Source organism: Castor canadensis, chromosome X, assembly GCF_047511655.1.
Source record: "Castor canadensis chromosome X, mCasCan1.hap1v2, whole genome shotgun sequence".
Taxonomy (NCBI): domain Eukaryota; kingdom Metazoa; phylum Chordata; class Mammalia; order Rodentia; family Castoridae; genus Castor; species Castor canadensis.
Genome location: NC_133405.1, coordinates 36,561,655 through 36,582,130, shown reverse-complemented (window position 1 = coordinate 36,582,130; position 20,476 = coordinate 36,561,655). Strand labels below are relative to the sequence as shown.

The following is a 20,476-nucleotide window of genomic DNA, read 5'->3' as shown; positions in this document are numbered from 1 at the left end:
CCTTCTGATTTGATTCTTTGCTAAATGAATGCACGTGCAGAGCTTGGTTCATGGTCTCACCATACTTGAGGCTGGAGATGTGTTTCCTGGGTAAGGTGAAGGTTTCAGATATTAGTCTACTTATAAAAAACAGTTTGGTAGGTCAGCACTTTGTAGAGCAAGAAATATCAATTTACAAGACCTGCACTGGGCTGGTGCTGGGGGAGTGGCTCAAGTGGTAGAGCACCTGCCTAGCAAGTGTGAGGCCCTGAGTTCAAACTCCACTACTGCCAAAAAAAGCCTGTATTTTGTCAAAAAAATAAAAATATTTAATGGGACTGGTGGAGTTGCTCAAGTAGTAGAGCGCCTGTGAGGCCCTAAGTTCAAGCCCCAGTGCCGTCAAAAAAAAAAAAAATGAACTGCACTGGCTTTCTACCCTTATGCCTAAGGATATTTAACAGTTCAGCCACACACTTTCCTGAAGATTCACTTTATTCACGGGAACTACTGAAACACAGCTGTTTCAGGGAATCTGAGTGTGAGTCCAGGGACACCCTTACAAGAAAATGAGTAGAGGTTGCTCCTTCTTGTTGATTATGTCTTAATAGCACTTAGAAAACAAATGCCTGTATGATGAATAGTCACTTGGAGGCCCCATTTTGCAAATGGGAGTATTTGGGTATGGGAGGTAAAGAGAAAAAAAAAAGGGCAGAGAGACAAGAGATTAGGAGTGCTACGGCTGAGGACATAGCTCAGTGGTAGAGTGCTTGCCTAGCATGCACAAGGCCCCGGGTTTAACCCCATCACCATAAAAAATTGATTCAAGCTGGGTATGGTGGCTCACATCTATAATCCCAGCACTCAGTAGGAGCTGGAGGATCTCAAGTTCGAGGTCAGCCTGAGCTACACAGTGGAGACCCTGTGTCAGGAATGCCTGCAATTTAGAAATAGGGAATCACTTCTGGAGAGGCTGATTCTTCACATTGGAAATGAACTTAGGTGTCACTTTCCACAATAATTAACCTAAACATTCTAGTGGTGACAAATCTGCATGTTTATCTTGCATTTGAGAGGTTTGGAATTTTTGTAGTTAAGAACTAGCTAGAAAAGGGAGCTGGTGGAGCTGAGGAACCTCATGTCTCCTTCATGTCTCACCACCCTGCCTGCCCCCACGAGCTCATGGCCACACCCAGTATGGGTTCCCTTTCTGGGGCTCTCACCAGTCCACAAGTTTGCTATGCCATCAGCTTCCTCAAGAGGAACCCAGTTGGGGGAGGAACATGAGTTTGTGAGCTGAACTGAAATGACCTCAGCAATTGTTCCTTTACCCTCAGAAGGGTAAAACAGAAGCAGAAAGCTTCTCCACCGCAGCCTAAAAACAATGGAAATCAGTGTCATTAGGCTGTCTGCTTCCTCCTTAAATTCTTCACCCATACCTGCTTTAAAACATAAAATTGAGGCCAGATGTGGTGCTTCACACCTGTAATCCTAGGAATTGGGAGGTGGAGGCAGAGGAATGTTAAGTTGCAGGCCAACTTGGGCTACATTGAGGCCTTTTCTCAAAACAACAAAAAATGTTGAGCCAGGTGTGGTAGTTCACACCTGTAATCCCAGCACATGGGAGGCTGAGGCAGGAGCATTGAGAGTTTAAGGCCAGCCTGAGCAACATAGTGAGACCCTGTCTCAAAAATCAATCAATCAATAAATTTGATTAAAAACTTTCATTCCCATTAGAGGTCACTATCAAGAGAGTGAAAAGGCAATCCACAAAATGCAGGAAATATTTGCAAAAACGTATATGGTAAGGGGTTAACATCCAGACTATATAAAGAAGTACAATTTGACAATAATAAAGATGGCTGATTTAAAAATAGGCAAAGGACTTAGACATTTCTCCCAGGAAGATCACCAAATGGCTGATAAGCACGTGTTCAGCATCATTAGGTTTAGTGAAATGCATGTTGAAAATCACAGTGAGACACGCCTGTTTCAGATGGTTGTTATCCCAAAGCTGAAGAATAAGAAGTTCTGGGGAAGATGTGGAGACACAGGAGTCCTTGTCTGTTGCTGGTAGAAATGTAGAATGGTGCAACTGCTGTGGAAGAGAGCTTGGGGGTTCCTCAGAAGGTTCGTATAGAATTCCCATAGAACCCAGCAATTCCACTTCAGGTAAAATGGGGAACTTCTCCCTAAAAGAACCAAAAGCAGAGGCTCAAAAACATACGTGCACACCAATGTTCACAGTAACATTCACAATAGCCCCAAGGTGGGAACAACCCAAATGTCTCATCAGCAGATGAACAAACAAAATGTGATATATTATTCAACTTTGAAAAAAGAATGAAATTCCAACACATGACAACATTATACTAAGTGAAATAAGCCAGACACAAAAAGACAAATTTTATATGATTCCACGTGTATGAGTACCTAGAATAGGCAAATACACAGAGACAGGAAATAGAATAGAGGTTACCAAGGAGGAGAGAATGGAGAGGTGGTGTTTGTACAGTTTCTGTTTGAGATGAGGTTAAAGTTAGGAAATGGGTCGTACTGAGGGTTGTAGAACAATATGGTGTACTTAACGCCATTGCAGTGCACCCTTAAAATGGTAAAATTTATGGACATTTTACCACGATAAGAACCCCCCCACAATTATGTTGATGATATTTTTTGAACTACAGCAGCAATGGTTCTTTGTGTTAGAAAACTCTGAAGTAAACAGAAAAGGAAAAGGGGAAAAAGTTCCTTGTATGTCTACCACTCTGAATACATAAGTGTTTGTTTTAGTTTCATCATATTTTTAACTACCTTGCCCGTGTTGGTAAAGATGACAGTTACTTTCTCCCACTTCCTGTGTACATGGTATAATGACATCTACTCATTTCCCAGTGAAATATTGATGTCTTAATCCACTATGAGAAAAGAAATTGTGCTCACTTTGGCAGCACACATACTAAAACAGAAAAATTCAAAAGGCCTCTGAGTGGTGAAAACTGTGGCTGCTGTCACAAAGCCTGTCCTCAGCCACACAGTGCTTTTCAGGCAGGAGCACATCACAGAGGCAGATGCAGAGAAGAGCACAGAAATCTGGGGTCAGTGGGTCTGGCTTCCAGCTACAATTGTATGAAAAGGATGTGACAGGGCATGAAAGTCTTTGGTCACTCTCAAACTCCATAGATGCTGGAGCAGCATTGCATTTAGCTGGTGTAGATTCAAGTCCTCCTTATGCCAAATGTGGCTATTAACTCTTGGGTCAGCTCACAGCTGCTCCACCTGATGGCCACCCACAGGGCCTTCCAAAAGGAGCTCTAGCCAGGGATCCCTGAGCAAGACAGAAAGATGCCAGAGCTTTACAAGGGGCTGCCTTTAGCTATTTGTGGGATGACCACCTTGCTTGCATCCTGAAAGTGGCCACGATCAGGTTGTGGAATTTACCAGGAAACAGGGGCTGCTGTTCCTATATTAGGTAGCAATATATCCCTGGGTACTGAGAAACTCTTCCTGGGCTAGTTCTGAATTGTTTTCTCAGAGAAACCACCTAATATCAGAAGGAAAAGGAAAAGGCTCAAGGTTTAGCAAGGGATGGTGTGACCGTTACCAATAGCTGCTAAGCATTTCAGTGGCTCTGCCTTGATTTCTGGAAAGAGATATATTTGCTTTCCCACTGCAAAATGGGATATTATTGGGCTGGGATATAGCTCAGTGGTAGAGCACTTGCCTAGCAACCCCACGGCCCTGGGTTTGATTCCCCAGTGCCACAAAAGAAGAAAAAGGGATATATAAACATGGGATGAAAATTGCATAAGAGGTAGTAGACTTAAATGGTGAGAAGTAATAATCCTGTTTTGCCAGAATTATTTTGATTGTGAAATATATAAACAGTGCTGGTGAAGTTATTGCACAGATCTGTCTCCTTAAACACAATTGGATTCCACGTGCAAACAAGTGCTGTCCTTCTAAGAGTCACCTACTATAGGAGGTCACATGATCGCTCCTTAGTGTTTTTATTGCTCAAAACAGAATAAGTTGAGTTGTGTGAGATGACCAGGACCTTTACTATATAGTCACATTTCATGTAAAGGCCAACAGAAACTATTTGGTTTCATTCTTAAATGATTTATGACAAAAGAAGTAGAGGAAGCTCATACCTTTTTTCTTTTCCTTTGTAAGAAAATTATTCTGTTTATCATTGTACTAAAATTCCAAGTCAATGTAAGGCTCTGTGGAATGAGTATTTATTTAACTAAAGGATTTGTTAGGAGGGTCTGCATTTTAGTAGTAAAGAAAAATTATCCTTTAAAAATGAAAATGGTGTAATTATACTTCTCCAAGTATATCATTGTATCATTGTTGCCATCTGCCTTTGGATTAGTCAGATATAGGTCCAGTCATTTTTAAGTGAAAGATTCCCTTTCATAGGCTGGGGATTTATATAGCCCATTGAAATCCTTAGGATTTTTTAAATTTTATTATTCATATGTGCATACAAGGCTTGGGTCATTTCTCCCCCCTGCCCCCACCCCATCCCTTACCACCCACTCCGCCCCCTCCCTCTCCCCTCTACCCCCTCAATACCAGGCAGAAACTATTTTGCCGTTATCTCTAATTTTGTTGTAGAGAGAGTATAAGCAATAATAGGAAGGAACAAGGGTTTTTGCTGGTTGAGATGAGGATAGCTATACAGGGAGTTGACTCACATTAATTTCCTGTACATGTGTGTTACCTTCTAGGTTAATTCTTTTTTATCTCACCTTTTCTCTAGTTCCTGGTCCCCTTTTCCTATTGGCCTCAGTTGCTTTTAAGGTATCTGCTTTAGTTTCTCTGCTTTAAGGGCAACAAATGCTAGGTAATTTTTTAGGTGTCTTACCTATCCTTAGGATTTTTAAACGTTAACAATGGTCATCTGTGAGCGAGGTGCCAGTGGCTCTCGACTGACTGTAGTCTTAGCTACTCAGGAGGTGGAGATCAGGAGGCTCGAGGTTCAAGGCCAGCCTGGGCAAAAAGCAAGACCTTATCTCTAATTTAAAAAATGGTCACCTGTAGATGGTGGGTTCTTAAATGACTTTTATTTTCTTTGTTATTTTTTTGGATTAAGAACTTTTCAGTGAACATGTATTGCTTTTATAATTATACAAATATAAATAATAAATCTTAATATGTACTAAATCTTATATACAAATAATATAACTTGTTTACTCAATAGTAAGGCAGCCAATCTTATCCTCTCTTGGGTCACATGCTCCTTTGAGGTTCTGGGAAAGTTCTGGACCCTTTTCCCAGAAAGATGTACATACAGCATTTTCCATATAATTTCAGTTCCACAAATCCTTTGTAGCCCATCCCCAAATCACTTAAAATCCTGGATTAGGAACTACTTTAGAAAGTGAATAAAATGGCACCCAAAAAGGGCTTGGCTGCCAAATAAACATGGAAGGTTGTAGAGTTACACACATCGTTGGTATCATTGTGGAAGACATCTGATTACTAGCACTGTCCTCGAAGTAGGTCATACACATCAATCAGGTAGCCTGTGTAAATGACTTTTTCCATTTGTGAAACCTCCTGTGTCCTATTCTGTAGGCCCTTGGCGCAGGCATTCTACAGGGGCACGGGGCTGTGAAGGAATTAAGCCAAGGCCTTCAGAGCAGGGCTGAGAACCCAGCTGAGCCTAGGGCTTGAATCTGTGTGCATGAAAGCCCCTGAGCACCCAGCTGGCCTTTGGGTCCCAGTTGAACTGAAAATGAAAGCAGGATCAGAATGCGTTGTCACATTCAGAGAATGGCGAGGGTTATGTTGGTCCAGCTGAATGAGGAGACATGGAAAGATGTTGTTTTGCTATTATGATAGTGGTTCAGGCAGTGCTGTAGCTAGAGGCCTGTGGGGGCAGGGTTGCTCTTAGTCTTAGGCCTCATGGTAGCATTTATAAGGAATGCATTGCAGAGTGAGGATGCTTAGGTAAGGGGAGGAGGGAGGGGGAGGACTTCTTGCTAGTGCTTCTTATAGTCAAAGCCAGTCTCCATTACTTGGCATGCCTGATGTGGCATGCACCTTGGGGCACTTTTAGGGTGGGAAGTAAACAAATGTGCTTGTGGGCACATTCAGCACACAGACTAGATACGAGCTCAAGGGAAAGGAGAGAGGGACAGAGAAAGGTGGTTTGGGAGGAAGTTTGGCAAGTGAAACACTATTACCAGCACGAATGGCGTTTTGCTTGAGTTACCAGCTTCCTCTCCGGTTTATTACAAATGTCCAACTCACCATTTTCATCTTCCTGACATTTACATTTCTTCATGTAGATGTGCCTTGTTCTTTGAAAACTTCATTTATGACACGTGAATTTACCAAAGGATAAATGAGTGAGTGATAATTCATGCTATTAACAGGAAGTGGAGATTGGAAGGATTGTAATTCAAGGTGAGCCTGGGCAAGAAATTAGTGAGACACCATCTCAACCAACAAGCCAGGTGTGATGGTACGCACACTTGTTCATCCCAGCTACAGCGGAGGCCATATGTAGGAGGATCATGGCTTGAGGCCTGCCTGGGCATAAATGTGAGACCCTAGCCAAAAAATAACTAAAGCAAAAAGGGCTGGTGGAGTGGCTCAAGTGCCTGCCTAGCAAGCGTGAGGCCCTGAGTTCAAACCCCAGTACCTCCAAAAAAAAGTGAAAAAAAAAAGCATACAAAACAGACTATTCTTATCACAACAATAAAGGAAAAGAAATCAAAATTAAAAAAAAGGGCTGGGGATGTGGCTCAAGTGGTAGAGCACCTTCCTAGAAAGCACCAGGCCCTGAGTTCAAACCCCAGTATTACAAAAAACTCTAGCAGGGTTCCTGAACAGCTTCCCTAATGTGTGTCTTTCAGTGAGGATTTTGGAGATTCTTATCATCTTGGAAGACTGCAAGAGGCAGAAAGTATTTTTTGTGGCACTTGAGCCCAGGGCCTTATATTTGTACTCTATCACTTGAGGCACATTCCCAGCACTCTCGTTTGTATTTTGTTTTCGAGACAGTCTCACTAACTTTCCATGGGCTGGCCTTGAACGCGAGATCCTCCTGCCTCCACCTCCTTCCTAGCTAGGATTACAGTTACAGGGATGCACCCATGCCTGACTTGGTAGCATAAAGTCTTAATGCTGAGGGTTAGAAGGGCATTGGCAATGGGTCTGTAGACGGCTCGTGCATGCACTCAAGATACACTGTGAACTGGAGGTGTGGCTCAAGTGGTATAGCACCTGCCTAGCAAGTGCAAGGCCCTGAGTTCCACCCCACTATTGCTAAAAAAAAAAAAGATAGAATATTGAGGAGCTGGGGGCAGATCAGTGAATAAGACAAACTCTGTAATCACAGAACTTTCTTTGTAGGCTGGGGGAGTAAAGGAAACTGACATGTGCCGATTGTACCTGGGCGCTTCAGGTGTGGGATAGGATGGAGAAGGAAGCAAATTACTAGCTCTGGGCTTCAGGGGGAGAGTAGCACTGGATAGCAGGGACTTGGACCTGGATAAATTAGGCAGTTTCTTGGGGTCTTGTGATGAAGGAGGGGAGAGAACCAGACAGATCAGTATTGACAAAGGTGAGCTAATGTGGACTGTTAGGAAATGTACCCACCATGGATTGAGGGCATAGGCTGGAGGCTGGGGTAGAGGCCAGATCACAAGGGGTCTTAGAAACCTTGCTAAACCATTTGGACTTTATTCTGAAGGGATTTATTCTGAAGGGATTTAAACAAAGGGATCCTGCGTCCAACTTATGTCTCATCAAAAATTTAACCGTTTTGAATCAAATTAGCCATTGAAAAGGTGTTGGGAACAAATTAAGTACAGATTGGCAGCTGCTTTTTTCAAAATGAAATGTTCAGGTTAATTTAATCTCTGTCACACAAGGGAGGTTCAAGTGTTCTCTCTGTGTCCTTCAAAGAAAGACTTCACATTATCAGAACTCTCATTTTCTTTCCCTCAATAGTGTTGCATGCAACTCTATTGAATAGTTTTCCATATTTCGGTGTATTGCTCCTGGAAAATATAGACAATGAGGCACATTTTCAGCCTATGCTGTCATTTTATGGATTAATTTCCATTAGCACTGACCTTCTGGCTTTCAGTACGTAAGTATGAGTAAAACATCTGTTCATGTCATTCCCTCACTTAAAAGCCTCTGCTGGCTCCCCATTGCCCTACACTAGGAAACAGTCCAAACTCATTGCCTTGGCATACAGGGCCCTCCATAAACAGACCTTTCCAGTTCATCTCAGTCATTTTCTCCCTCTGCTGTGCATCCTCAGCCTCACTGAACACATGCCTTTATTCCCTGATGCTATTCTGCTCTTTTCTTTGCCTGTACTGTCTTTATTCACCTTGCCTGCTGTGGGCTTTGTTATCTTACCCTTCAAGGCTCAGCTCAAACACTTCTTCCTCTCTAAGTCTTCTTCACCAGTGGACTGAATCACTCCCTTATCTGTGTCTGCCCAGCACGCTAGATCCCCATTCTAACCCTTGCCCCATTGCATTGTAGCTCTGGGCAACAGTGTCTCTTTCGCCAGCAAACAAGTTCACGAAGAGCACTGTCCACTTCTTGCCCATCTTTCATTGCCCAACATTGTAGCCTGCTGCCTGGCACATGATTGTGTACATCAGTGAATGTATAGAACTAAGTTGTGTTTTGCATTTGTCCTTTTAAGTGCTCAAGAAGAGTCCTGGGGAGTGAAGAGCAGGGAGCCCTACTTTCATAGCAGGATGCTCTGTGAAATCTATGGGTGCAGGGTAGGATCATCTCACATTGCAACCTGATCATTCTAATGAGGAGCAAGAAGGTTTCTGTACTGGGAACTCATCTCTTACCAATTGTTGAAGGGTTTTTTTTTTAATGTATAAGGAAGTGAAAGTAGGTAGGTTATTTTTTTCTGTTTCAGTTTTCTTAACACCTCTATTGAGATACAATTCATATACTGTACAACTCACCCATTTGAAATGAGGTTTTTGACAGTGTTTAGTATATTCACAGATAATGTGCAACTGTCACCACAATCAATTTTAGAACATTTTCATCTCTCAAGATTATTTATTTAAGATGTTCAGAAAAAAAAAACTTGATAGGGGTCAACTGCTGTGACTTCTTCCAAATGGTATCTGTAGTGATAGGGTGTTTGTCACAGGAAAAGGGATTAGTTTAAAGAAGGAAACAAAGTGACAGATAAGGCAAGCGTTTTTTTGTTTGTTTATTTTAGATGAAGATGTTTTAAAAAGCTGAATCCCCAAGGGATGGGCACCCAAGGGGTGCTGGTCTGATTTAATACTCTACCTAAGGGCAGAGACAAGCTAAGCTATAGAAGCAGAGCCCTCATAAAACTGTAATAATGTGGGCAGGAAAGTAAGAGAGAAGTTTCTGGAGGGGCAGGAGTTGAGAAGATAAATCAAACTTAGTAAGAGAGTAAGCTCTGAGCTTAATTAAACCAGACTAAAGCAACATGGGAGTGATTGGAGATTGGCCACAGAGGACCATCTACTCAGGGTGTTTGGGCCAGTGGGGCAGTAGAATGCACGGTGTGATCAGGAAGGGCTTTGCCAGCCATCTGTACATTCCTGTCTCATTCACCACAAAGTGGAAAGTAGCTGAAGCCAGTGCACCAGAGTCCTCCATGTTCTACAATATTATACCAAGAGATGGGACAGCTCCTGACATTATCTTTTTTTTCCTTTCGCTCCTGACATTTTGAAGAGGTAAACTTGAGAAAAGTCAAAGGAGTTTTAGGATATATTATCTCATGCAGTGGTAACAGACTGAAAATATTGCTGGGTTTAAACAATCTAAAGATAATTTTGGTTAGTGGGTACAACCAATGTGACCAATTATGGAAGACTAACATTTGTACATAGGTGAATTTTTGTCTTTGTCAAGGTTAATTTTCAAATTGGAGCCTTTCAGTTTTCTTTACTCTATATCAGGAACAAATTAATAGAATGGATAGACCGATGGTCAGATTCAGTCTGGCCATTTTATAGATCACGGAACATTTATAACTTAGTAAGTTTATACTGCAGTGTGTTCAAATGACACAAAGAGGACTTTCATGTGTTTATTTACTTATTTATTTTTGTCAGTACTGGGGTTTGAACTCAGGGCCTCACGCTTCCTAAGCAGGTGCTCTACCACTTGAGCCACTCCACCAGCCCTTTTTTGTGTAGGGTATTTTTGAGCTAGGGTCTCATGAACTATTTGCCAGGCTGGTTTTGAACCACAGTCTTCCTGATCTCTGCCTTCTGAGTAGCTAGGATTATAGGTGTCAGCCACCAGTGCCCGGCTTATGAGTTTATCTTTTCATTGCATGTAAATTATTTAGCTGGGTAAGTCCACATACCTATAGAACATCTGTGCTCTTTGCATTTTTTTTTCTGCTGAAGAATGCAAACGACATTATGACTTTTTATATAAAACCCACAAAAAAGTCAGAAGTTTTTGACACCCAGGCTGGCTCCTAAATTCCTGGGGTCAAGTGATCTGTTAGCCTTAGTTTCCCAAATAGCTGGGGCTAAAGAGGTGCACCACCACAAACAGTGAGATTTTCATTGTTGTTATTACAAGTTTATGTATGTATAAGCATCCAAGACAGATTATAAATTACTTGATAGGCACAGAATGGACATAATCTAATTTCTCCTTACATGGATAAATTATTTGCCGTAATCGTGTATGTCTATGAAAAGTTGTTAAATTCTTTAATTTGCTGGAAAGTCATTATGTATAACCAAGGTGCCTTGTTTTTTTCTGTAATAATGGTGTGCTGAAGACCAGAAACAATATTCTTCTAATTTTAAAAGGGCACTTTCCCAATCTCTCAATTTATTCAAGCTCTTCTTTTCATTTTCACCTCTTTTGTCTTACTTTTGAGTCATTTAAGCGCTTGTTAACACAAAGCAAGCCCAAAGCCAGGAGGAATTGAATTCGAATCAGTTTTCCTACCTGGGAGCCAGCATGTGTAGTAAAGTTATAATTACTGACTACAGTGAAGTTTGGGGCAGAGAGTTCAGCAAAACTCTGTTTACTCACTTGGAGATAATCTAGATAATTTGCATAATTTTTGAGTGGACTACAAGGAAAAACATTTGATAAACAAGTGTGAACTAATGGTATAGTGTGTATGTACTCCTATTTTGTGACTTAATTGGTGGTATTGGGGTTTGAACTCAGGGCTTTCAAACTTGATAGGCAGATGCTCTACCACTTAAGCCATACCTCCAGCCCTCTTTGCTTTGGTTATTTTGGAGATAGGGTCTCATTTTTTTTATCCGGATTACTGCGATCCTCCTATTTATGCTTCCTGCCATAGCTGGGATGACAGGCCCACACCACCACTCTCAGCTTTTTCTGTTGAGATAGGGTCTCATGTACTTTTTTTCCCAGGTTGGTCTAGAATCGCAATCTTCCTATTTTACACTTCCCACATAGCTGGAATGACAGGAATGCACCACTATATCCAGGTTTTCATTGGTTGAGATGGGGTCTTTTGAACTATTTTTTGCCTGGTCTGACCTGGAACTGCAGTCTTCCCCATTTTAACCTCCCAAGTATCTAGGTTTTTTCCCAGGTTGGTCTAGAATTGCAATCTTCCTATTTTACACTTCCCACATAGCTGGAATGACAGGAATGCACCACTATATCCAGGTTTTCATTGGTTGAGATGGGGTCTTTTGAACTATTTTTTGCCTGGTCTGACCTGGAACTGCAGTCTTCCCCATTTTAACCTCCCAAGTATCTAGGGTTACAGATGTGAGCCACCTTGCCCATCTTGTGTTTTTTTTTTTAATTAATTCTCTGCTTTTCAGTATAGTTCTCTAAATAAACAGGTAAGCAGTCTTGGAAGAGGGAAGTATTTTGGCATTTAAAAATTTTCTTCCCTATGCTAAAATGCTAAAAAGGAAAAAAAAGAGGGGGCAGTGGGGTTTATTTTCCTTCCATGTTTCTGTTACATTTAAAATATCTTTGAAATCTCATTTTTTCTGATACTTAGGACAGTTAGACATTGTTCCTAAAGTGAAGCAGGAAACTGAAAATGAGTTCTGAAAGCGTTAGCAATGACTTGCCCCTCTCCCGTGCGCTGCCATTTTGGCTTGGAAAGCATATGTTTAAACTCACTCTCTTTGTATCACTCAGCTAGTTATCCTAGGAAGCACGAAGGCTTCTGGCTCTGTAGTTCTCACAGCTATCTGCGAGGTTCTGTAGAGGATATTGAGATGAATTAGACACAGTCCCTTGACATATCTTACTGGGTTTTTTTTTTGTAATTTGATTCTCACCCACTTGAAGCTGAATCTGCCAACTCCTTCCCCCAAAGTAAAAGACCTAAGGTGTTAATCCCTACTCATTGATGGCAGATGCTAAATTGGAAGTTAACAGCTTAAAAATGCAAAACTCCTTATCCAGTTACATTACAAGCTCTTTGAGTCGTGCTGAGCATCATCTTGTCATGAGGAGGCAGGAGCTCACTTTGGCAAACGTGATAATGTTTCAGTTTGAGAAAAGTTCTAAAATGCAAGGTCTATTCAAGGAGATGAAACATGCTAGGAGTAAGAGTGAGGAAATTCTTTCTGTCAAGTTCAATGTACATAGGTTTCTGTGTATCATGGTTAAGAGCACAGGCTCTGGAGTACCATCAGATATTGATTGATTGATAGATAGATAGATAGATTGGTTGATTTGAATCCCAGCTGCATGAATATGTGACACTGGATCTGCTTAAGCCTCAATTTCCTCATCCATAAAATGAGCATAATAAAAGAGAATTAAATGAGATAGCACGCATACAGTGCTTTAAGTTGGCATATCCAGGATGTTTAATGTAAGTTGTAGGACAAAGCACAATGCACCTTTTCCACCTTTTCCCTCTATACTAGGTACTTAAGATTCTGCTTGAGGAGACTAAACCATCCCCAAAGCAGTTAAGTGTGTGAGTAAATGCCACAATGACTAGTAAGGGCTCTGGGTTTGAGAAGTCAAGGTCCAGCAATCTCAGAAATACTGTAAGCCAAGGCATGGATTTGGAAAAAGTATGGTCCAGCAGTCTCATGAAAAGTATGACTTTCCCCATAGCTGTTTGCTTTGAGAAAGGTCAGGGTCTTGAATGCAATCCATATTTGGGTTCTTATGCCAAGATTTGCCCTGAAAACCAGTCTTCATAAAATATATTCTTGTCTGTTTTGCCAAGTTAGGTTGAACTAAACCAGAAAGATGGCCTACCTTCCCCTCACATTTTGGCACTCAAAGTTCCTTCAGTACTTGGAGTTCCTAATGGGGAAGAGGAAAAGAAATGACTGGGTAAGAGGTAGTCATATTTAGAAAAGACAGGCTCATAACAACATTAAGTATTTTTTGAACTTTATCAAAAAGTTTCTTATAGTCAAATTCCTTTGTCGTCATGCCACGGAAGGCCCCCCTCTAGAAATTTCTAAATACTTAGTGCTGGCTATTTTCACTTCTGTTAATCCCAGCACAATTTATGTTTCTCCTCATCTTATCATAGTTCTCTTGACAGTTTCTTGTCTCTGATCTTCCAGATTTATGAATGAAAGTAAGAAGACAAGAAGAAATATCTGAGGGCACATATTCCCATACTGATTGATATAAAAGGGAATAGATGGACTCCTGTGCTTGATGGTGTGAAAAGACTTGTGCATTTGCTTTTCTGGAAGAAGCTGTGGCTATTGAAGGGTGTAATAAAGGTGCAGGAGCCAAGTGGGGCTTTAATCTATAACAGCCATAACAGCTTCCATAATTAACTCTACCCGGTTTGTCTTTCTTCCTCAAGAAGCTACAAACTTGTCAAGGACAAGGTCTGGATTTTTTTTTCCATCTCTGTATTACCAGAGGCTAGCACAGGGCCTGAACTTTAGTTGGGGCTCCATACATGGGTCATGCACTGAACTCACGGTTTTCTGTGCTGCTGGAAATGACATGCCGCACCCAGTGGCCATTTTGAGTGCAAAGGGTTATTTTAAGACATTCTCTGGAGAAAGCACTCAACTCTGCTGTGAACATTTGAAACAAAGGGAGAGCTGAATGATGAGGGGAGTCTAAAGAAAATCCCCAGTGAGAGGGGTGGAGGAATGATAGGATGGAGAGACTCACCTCTTTTTAGACCGTGCTACTTCTTTTCTATAAGAAAATATTCAGATACCACTGGAACTGTAGCCTGGCCACATTATTGCAAAAATGAGCTTCTAACTCTTGGACAAATCACTTTCTTAAACTAGTTGTTGCCATGCCCCTTCTTGCACTGAATCTTAATTTGGAGCATGGGGTGGTGATGGTGGTAGGAGTGTTGATGTAAAGATGTTTTAGAACTGGCACTGTGCCCCACCACTAAGCTTTCTGCCTGCTTTCTGCTCTCCAGTGTGATAAAGAAAGGAGTCTATGAAGCCAGTGTTCCCTTTAGACATGCAGAAGAGACATTCTTCAAATTCTTAAGGAGAACTAGTTTCTAAAGTAAAAGATTTACTGGTAAACTAATGACCTTTGGCATAATACCTATGCAGAAAAAAAAACCCAGGCTGATTTTGCATCATTTACAGAGAAATATGTGATTATTTTTATATTTTAAATGAAATTATATGGTTACATTTCTAATGATAGCATAAATGAATATACTAGTTGTGTGCTTTTGAATGCATCAGTAACTGGATGGTTGACTATATGCATACTTGTACATATTTACATATTTATTTGGAGGTTGGAAGCATGGTTTTATACTTATACATACATGGTCAAGATCATGAAAGGTTAGTCTTCCTGTAGGGGAACTGCCTGCCACACAATCAGAAGATCAAAGTAGTGATATTGTTGGGGACTCTCAGTTAGGATCTATCTTTCCTATCATTACACCAACCGGCAGACTTCAACTGAATGTGTACTAATGAATTTCCTTTTTTGACCTCATACTTTCTCCCTATGCTAGATACCAAAAAGTTTTCTCGATTTGCCAAGTTGTGCATTTCTTTCAGGTTTTAAAGTTTACATATGGAAACCCACTGAGATTTGACCTTAGTGGTTTGAGGAAGCATGGGAAAAGTGCACTGTGTCCCAAGCCATGGTCCCCAAATTAGCATTTAAAATTTTTTATTTTATTAGGGAAAATGCTAATTTACTCTCCTTACTGGGAGTCATATAGAGCTTTCTTTTCCAATAGATGTACTTCAGTGAACATATTTGATTTGAAGAAAAATAAGAAGTGATAATACAGGAGGAGTGGCCCTTTGTCATGCACTGAACTCACTTTGCTTTCTGTGCTACCAGAAATGACATGTTCCCAGTGGCCATTTTGAGTGCAAAGTGTTATTTTAAGGTATTCGCTGGAGAAAGCACTCTCAACTCTACTAAGAGGGTTGTAACAAATGAGTCTAGTTTGTGAAACACTGATAAGAAAAGAAAGAATCAGTAGTTAGAAGATTTGAGTGTAATCTCAGTGGTAGAGCACTTGCCTAGCAAGTTCAAGGCCTTGGGTTCCATCCGCAGCACTGCAAGCAAAGAAAAAAGACCTGGATTTTAATCCTGATTCTGCTACTAATGTAGACAAATGAATTTAAGCTGCTGAGCCCATTCCTCATGTATAAGGTTGAAATGATGGTATTTTCCTGACAGCTTTTTTTAATTTGTTTATTCACATGTGCATACATTATTTGGGCCATTTTCCCCCCTGCCTCCGCCCCCTCCCTCTCCCCCCACTCTCCCTGGCTTCGAGGCAGAAACTGTTCTGCCCTTATCTCTAATTTTGTTGAAGAGAAGACATAAGCAATAATAAGAAAGACAAAGCGTTTTTGCTAGTTGAGATAAGGATAGCTATACAGAGAGATTCCTAGCATTGCTTCCATGTACAAATGTTTTACATCCCAAGTTGATTCATCTCTAACTGATCTTTTCACTTGTTCCCAATCCCCTTCTTGTGTTGACCTTTGTCACTTTAAGGTTTCTGTATTAGTTCCTCTGGAGTGGGGACATAAAATACTTTCATTTTTTGGGGTTTTCTACCTATCACCATATCTCCCGTATGTGCTCTCCCCTTAGCATGTGACCCAAGTCCAACTACATTGCTGTATTTGCCCTAAATCTAAAGACTGCATATGAGGGAAAACATACAATTTTTGGTCTTCTGAGCCTGGCTAACCTTGCACAGAATGATGTTCTCAGTTTCATCCATTTACTTGCAAATGGTAACATTTCATTCTTTTTCATGGCTGCATAAAATTCCATTGTGTATAAATACCACATTTTCTTGATCCATTCATCAGTAGAGGGGCATCTTGGCTGTTTCCATAACTTGGCTATTGTGAATAGTGCCACAATAAACATGGGTGTGCAGGTGCCTCTGGAGTAACCTGTGTTGCATTCCTTTGGGTATATTCCCAGGAGTAGGATTGCTGGATCATATGGCATATCTGTGTTTAGATTTTTAAGACGCCTCCAAATTTTTTTCCAGAGTGGTTACACTAGCTTGCATTCCCACCAGCAGTGTACAAGGGTTCCGTTCTCCCTACAACTTCGCCAACACCTGTTGTTAGTGGTGTTTTTAATGATGGCTATTCTAACAGGGGTGAGATGGAATCTTAGTGTGGTTTTGATTTGCATTTCCTTTATGGCTAGAGATGGTGAGCATTTTTCTTGTGTTTTTGGTCATTTGAATTTCTTCTTTTGAGAAAGTTCTGTTTAGTTCAGTTGCCCATTTCTTTATTGGTTCATTGATTTTGGGAGCGTTTAGTTTTTTGAGTTCCCTGTATATTCTGGTTATCAGTCCTTTGTCTGATGTATAGCTGGCAAATACTTTCCCCCACTCTGTGAGTGGTCTCTTCAATTTAGAGACCATTTTTTTTGTTGTGCAGAAGCCCTGACAGATTTTTAATAAGAAATAGGTAGAAAGTATTTTCTAAAGGCTGCAAATTTATTTTTCAATGAATTAAGCAAAAATATGAATATTATTACTAGCAAGTTATTTCAAGAAAGCTCAGGACTCAGTGAATGAGAACTTTCAAAAACAGATCGTTTTGCTTTGTTTTGTTTTCTCCATGGTGAAAACTGAGTAGGTTCCAAATTTAAGTTGACGGTTTTCCTGTCACTACTTACGAAGAAAAGACTGAAACATATGCTCACTTCTCTCCAGATTGTATAAATGTCTTTGCCTTTTACTTAACACTGCTACTGAACTATATAGAACTGTACTGCTATTATTTGAATGATTGTAAAGTCACATTTATTATAACACAGGTTTCTAGAGTTATGAAAAACACCTTTGCAGGTGGAAACACCTTGTTCAAACTGGAAGAAAGGATAAATCACCTACCTGAGAGAAAAGTCCCTTTTGAATGTGGTAGAAGCTTTATTTAGGGTAACCATGTAAGTCTAATAATAGAATTATAAAGGTGAATAAGAAACTTAAATAAGGGATATATTCTAGACTGCTGGGAAAGGCCCCTATTAAATCATGTAATTCTTCAAGTCACAGCTTTCCCCGTCTCTGATGCTAGCAGTTCATAACTGAATCCTACAGGAAGGGGAAGGTAGGGCCTCATCCCTTTTCCTCTTTCTTCTTATAGTGATGAAGCCTGATTTACAGGTCTTGGCCTTCTGTTAGGGGAAGCTTTGTGGGACCCAGAATAGCCACCCCAACTTTTCTGTGGTCAGGCTATTTCTGACAGAGGAAATAGGAATGAAGATCCAGCATGCTTAATCAATTTTAAATGAAAAGTGAGACTTGTTTTATATGACACGAATACATAATCTTCAAAACACATGTAGAGATGGTAAGTCTTACTTTCAAAGGCATATACTATATATTTAAATAAATGATTCCATTAGACATATGCTTTCCATATTAGTTTGATAGCTACATTGGAAAGCTGAAGGAGCATTTTCTTCCTTGTTTTTCAGTTACATGAGGCAGGTACTTGTAAAATTATGTAGAGAAGTTAACAGATGCTAATTCCACAGGATAAACATTGACTCTGAGGACCATTTTTGCAATCTGTTTTGGGAAGACAGTTGGAACCAAAATCAAGACTTCTAAATTATCTTCAGTGCCTAAAGCTTGCTGTCTTAGATAGGGCTTTATCCATTGAACGTCTCTGAGAAACTGATCAGACTCTGAGTGCTAGACTCAAAAGATGCAATCAGTTCCTTTCATTTGGAACCATGAAAACATGGTAGATACCTCTGAGTTCCCCAAATAGGATTTGTTTCTTCTATTTTAACTCATTTTGCACTGGTATTCACAGACATGATAGGGATGGTTGGCTTGCCTTAATCTCCTGGGTCAACAAATCCAAATATAAGACTTGAAAACAAGTATACCTTTGTTAGGATCATTTTGATTTATTGAACACTGACTCTTATTGGTTAGGGTAGTTTTCTTTAATCTTTCTAAGTAACCTTATAGAGGAACCTCTGAGATACCCTTCAGATACAGAACTTCAATGTAGCTGTGACCCATCATGGACCATATATATAAACCTTTCTCAAAGTGTTACGCATGTGAATAGAATATACTGAACCCTGCTTCAAATACTATGTGTGCAAATAGAAATATAACCCTGATTCCATTTTGATATTAAGTTTTGGTTTTTTTGTTTGTCTGTTTGTTTTGCAGAAGTGGGATTTGAACTCAGGGCCTCACTCTTTCGAGGCAGGCACTCTACCACTTGAGCCACTCCACCAGCCCGATATTATGTTTTAGTATATCTTATTTTTGAACTTTTAACCAGTACACAAAAATATAAAATGTTGTACATATTAATGGGTACCATGTAATGTTCAATACATGTATACATTATATTTAAATCAGTTTACACAGATTTGTCACCTCAGACATTTATCATTTCCTTTTGGTGAAACCTTAATGTCTTAAATTGGAGTTTTCTTTTTGGTGGTACTGGTGTTTGAACGCAAGACCTCATGTTTGCTAGGTAAATTTGAGCTTTCTTTATGTAGTTGTTACAAAATTTTAATAAAAATTTCATTTAAATGAAACATCATTATTAGAAACTACTATCATACAGGCTGGGTCTGTGGCTCAGTGGTAGAGAGCTTGCCTGGTATGCATGAGGCCCTTGGTTTGATCCTTAACACTGAAAAAAGAGAAAGAAATCACTAACATATGTTAACCTGATTTGGAATAGTGTGTGGGACAGGTTCCCATAGAATCTGAATATCTCAAAGTTCATTCCACAATTAATACTTGGGTACACATCATCTGCCAGGTTCGAGGTGCTGGGGTCACAGCAGTGAGCGAGTACAAGATCTGTGCTCTCAAATAGGCACAGAGGTAAAAATAGATGGTATGTCAGATTGTGGTAAGTTCTGCGAAGGAGAAAATGACAGGCAGGTAGGTAGTGGGTTTGTATTTCAAGTTCAGCACCTTGTACATCAGTATCTGTGCATTTCTGAGTGGAGGAACAACACGAGGGAGAAAAAAAATGAAGCCTTTTCAGCCAAAACCAGGGTGTGAATTCCAGCTCCGAATGCAGGAAAGTCACTTAACCTGAGTTAAGTCCAGGGATTCCTAAGCACTAAGATGGGGAAATGGCTAAACCCATTTCATAGATTGTTAGAAGCACTGCATGTGAAAATGTACAGAAAGCTCTTAGCAAGTGCCTGCCTGTAGAAAGGGCTCAGTAAATGCTACCTTATTATTACTCTTAATACTAAGTCAGTTTCACTCATCCTGCTCCATGTACCATTAGCTTCAGGCTGGGCCGTTAATATCCAGGCCAGCTCATCTAGAGGTCCACCAGGGACCCACTGACTTTGCCACCTAGAACCTCACCCTTTCATGCCCCACCCACAGAATTAAGTATCTCCAGTACTTGCGCTTGCCCTAGTTAGGCTGGAACTTGGCACACTCTTTGGACAGTGTTCCTAGAATAGCGAAGGCACGTGAATATTGCCAGTTTCTCCCTTTTAGTTACCTGGTGACGAATACATGTTCAGTAAATATCAACTCACAGGCTTCCAAATATACCATTCTTTGTTTTACTTAAAATTCAACAACTTTTGAAAGGCACACAGGAAAACAGAATATGGTGCTGTTTCTTCAGAATTCCGAATTCTCATCTTTAACAAGGAAGAGTCTGTGCACACATGTGTTTGGCCTGTGTGTCTAGCTACAGAGAATATTTCTGTAGTGAAAGTGTCTCCTTTAAGTGCTAATTAGTATCAAGAATCCCTTGTTCTGTGAAATACTGTTTTATTGGTATACAGGGAGGAATTTCTTTCTTCTGTGTTTGACCATAACAACTTTATTTTTGTATCCTGTAAAGGAAAAGGCCAAGGTTGTTGAGCCCCTGGACTACGAGAATGTTATCGCCCAAAGGAAAACACAGATTTACAGTGACCCCCTCAGAGACCTGCTTATGTTCCCCATGGAAGATATATCTGTGAGTTCGCGAGCTTTTTTTTTTTTTTTTTAAAGAACAAACACTGTATTTTCCAAGCCAGTTCTTACAGCAAGAATGTTCTT

At 40.4% G+C, this 20,476-nt stretch overlaps 1 protein-coding gene across 5 annotated transcripts in view; it reads left to right on the top strand.

Moving 5' to 3' along the window:
- Positions 1-20,476, top strand: part of Dock11 (dedicator of cytokinesis 11) — a 191,688-nt gene that overhangs the window by 31,710 nt on the left and 139,502 nt on the right. For all 5 annotated transcript variants that reach the window (XM_074063355.1, XM_074063353.1, XM_074063354.1 and 2 more), the window contains exon 2: positions 20,277-20,393. In XM_074063355.1, the coding sequence (XP_073919456.1) occupies positions 20,370-20,393 (24 nt within the window). In that variant the 5' untranslated portion in view covers positions 20,277-20,369. The remainder of the gene's footprint in view (positions 1-20,276; positions 20,394-20,476) is intronic.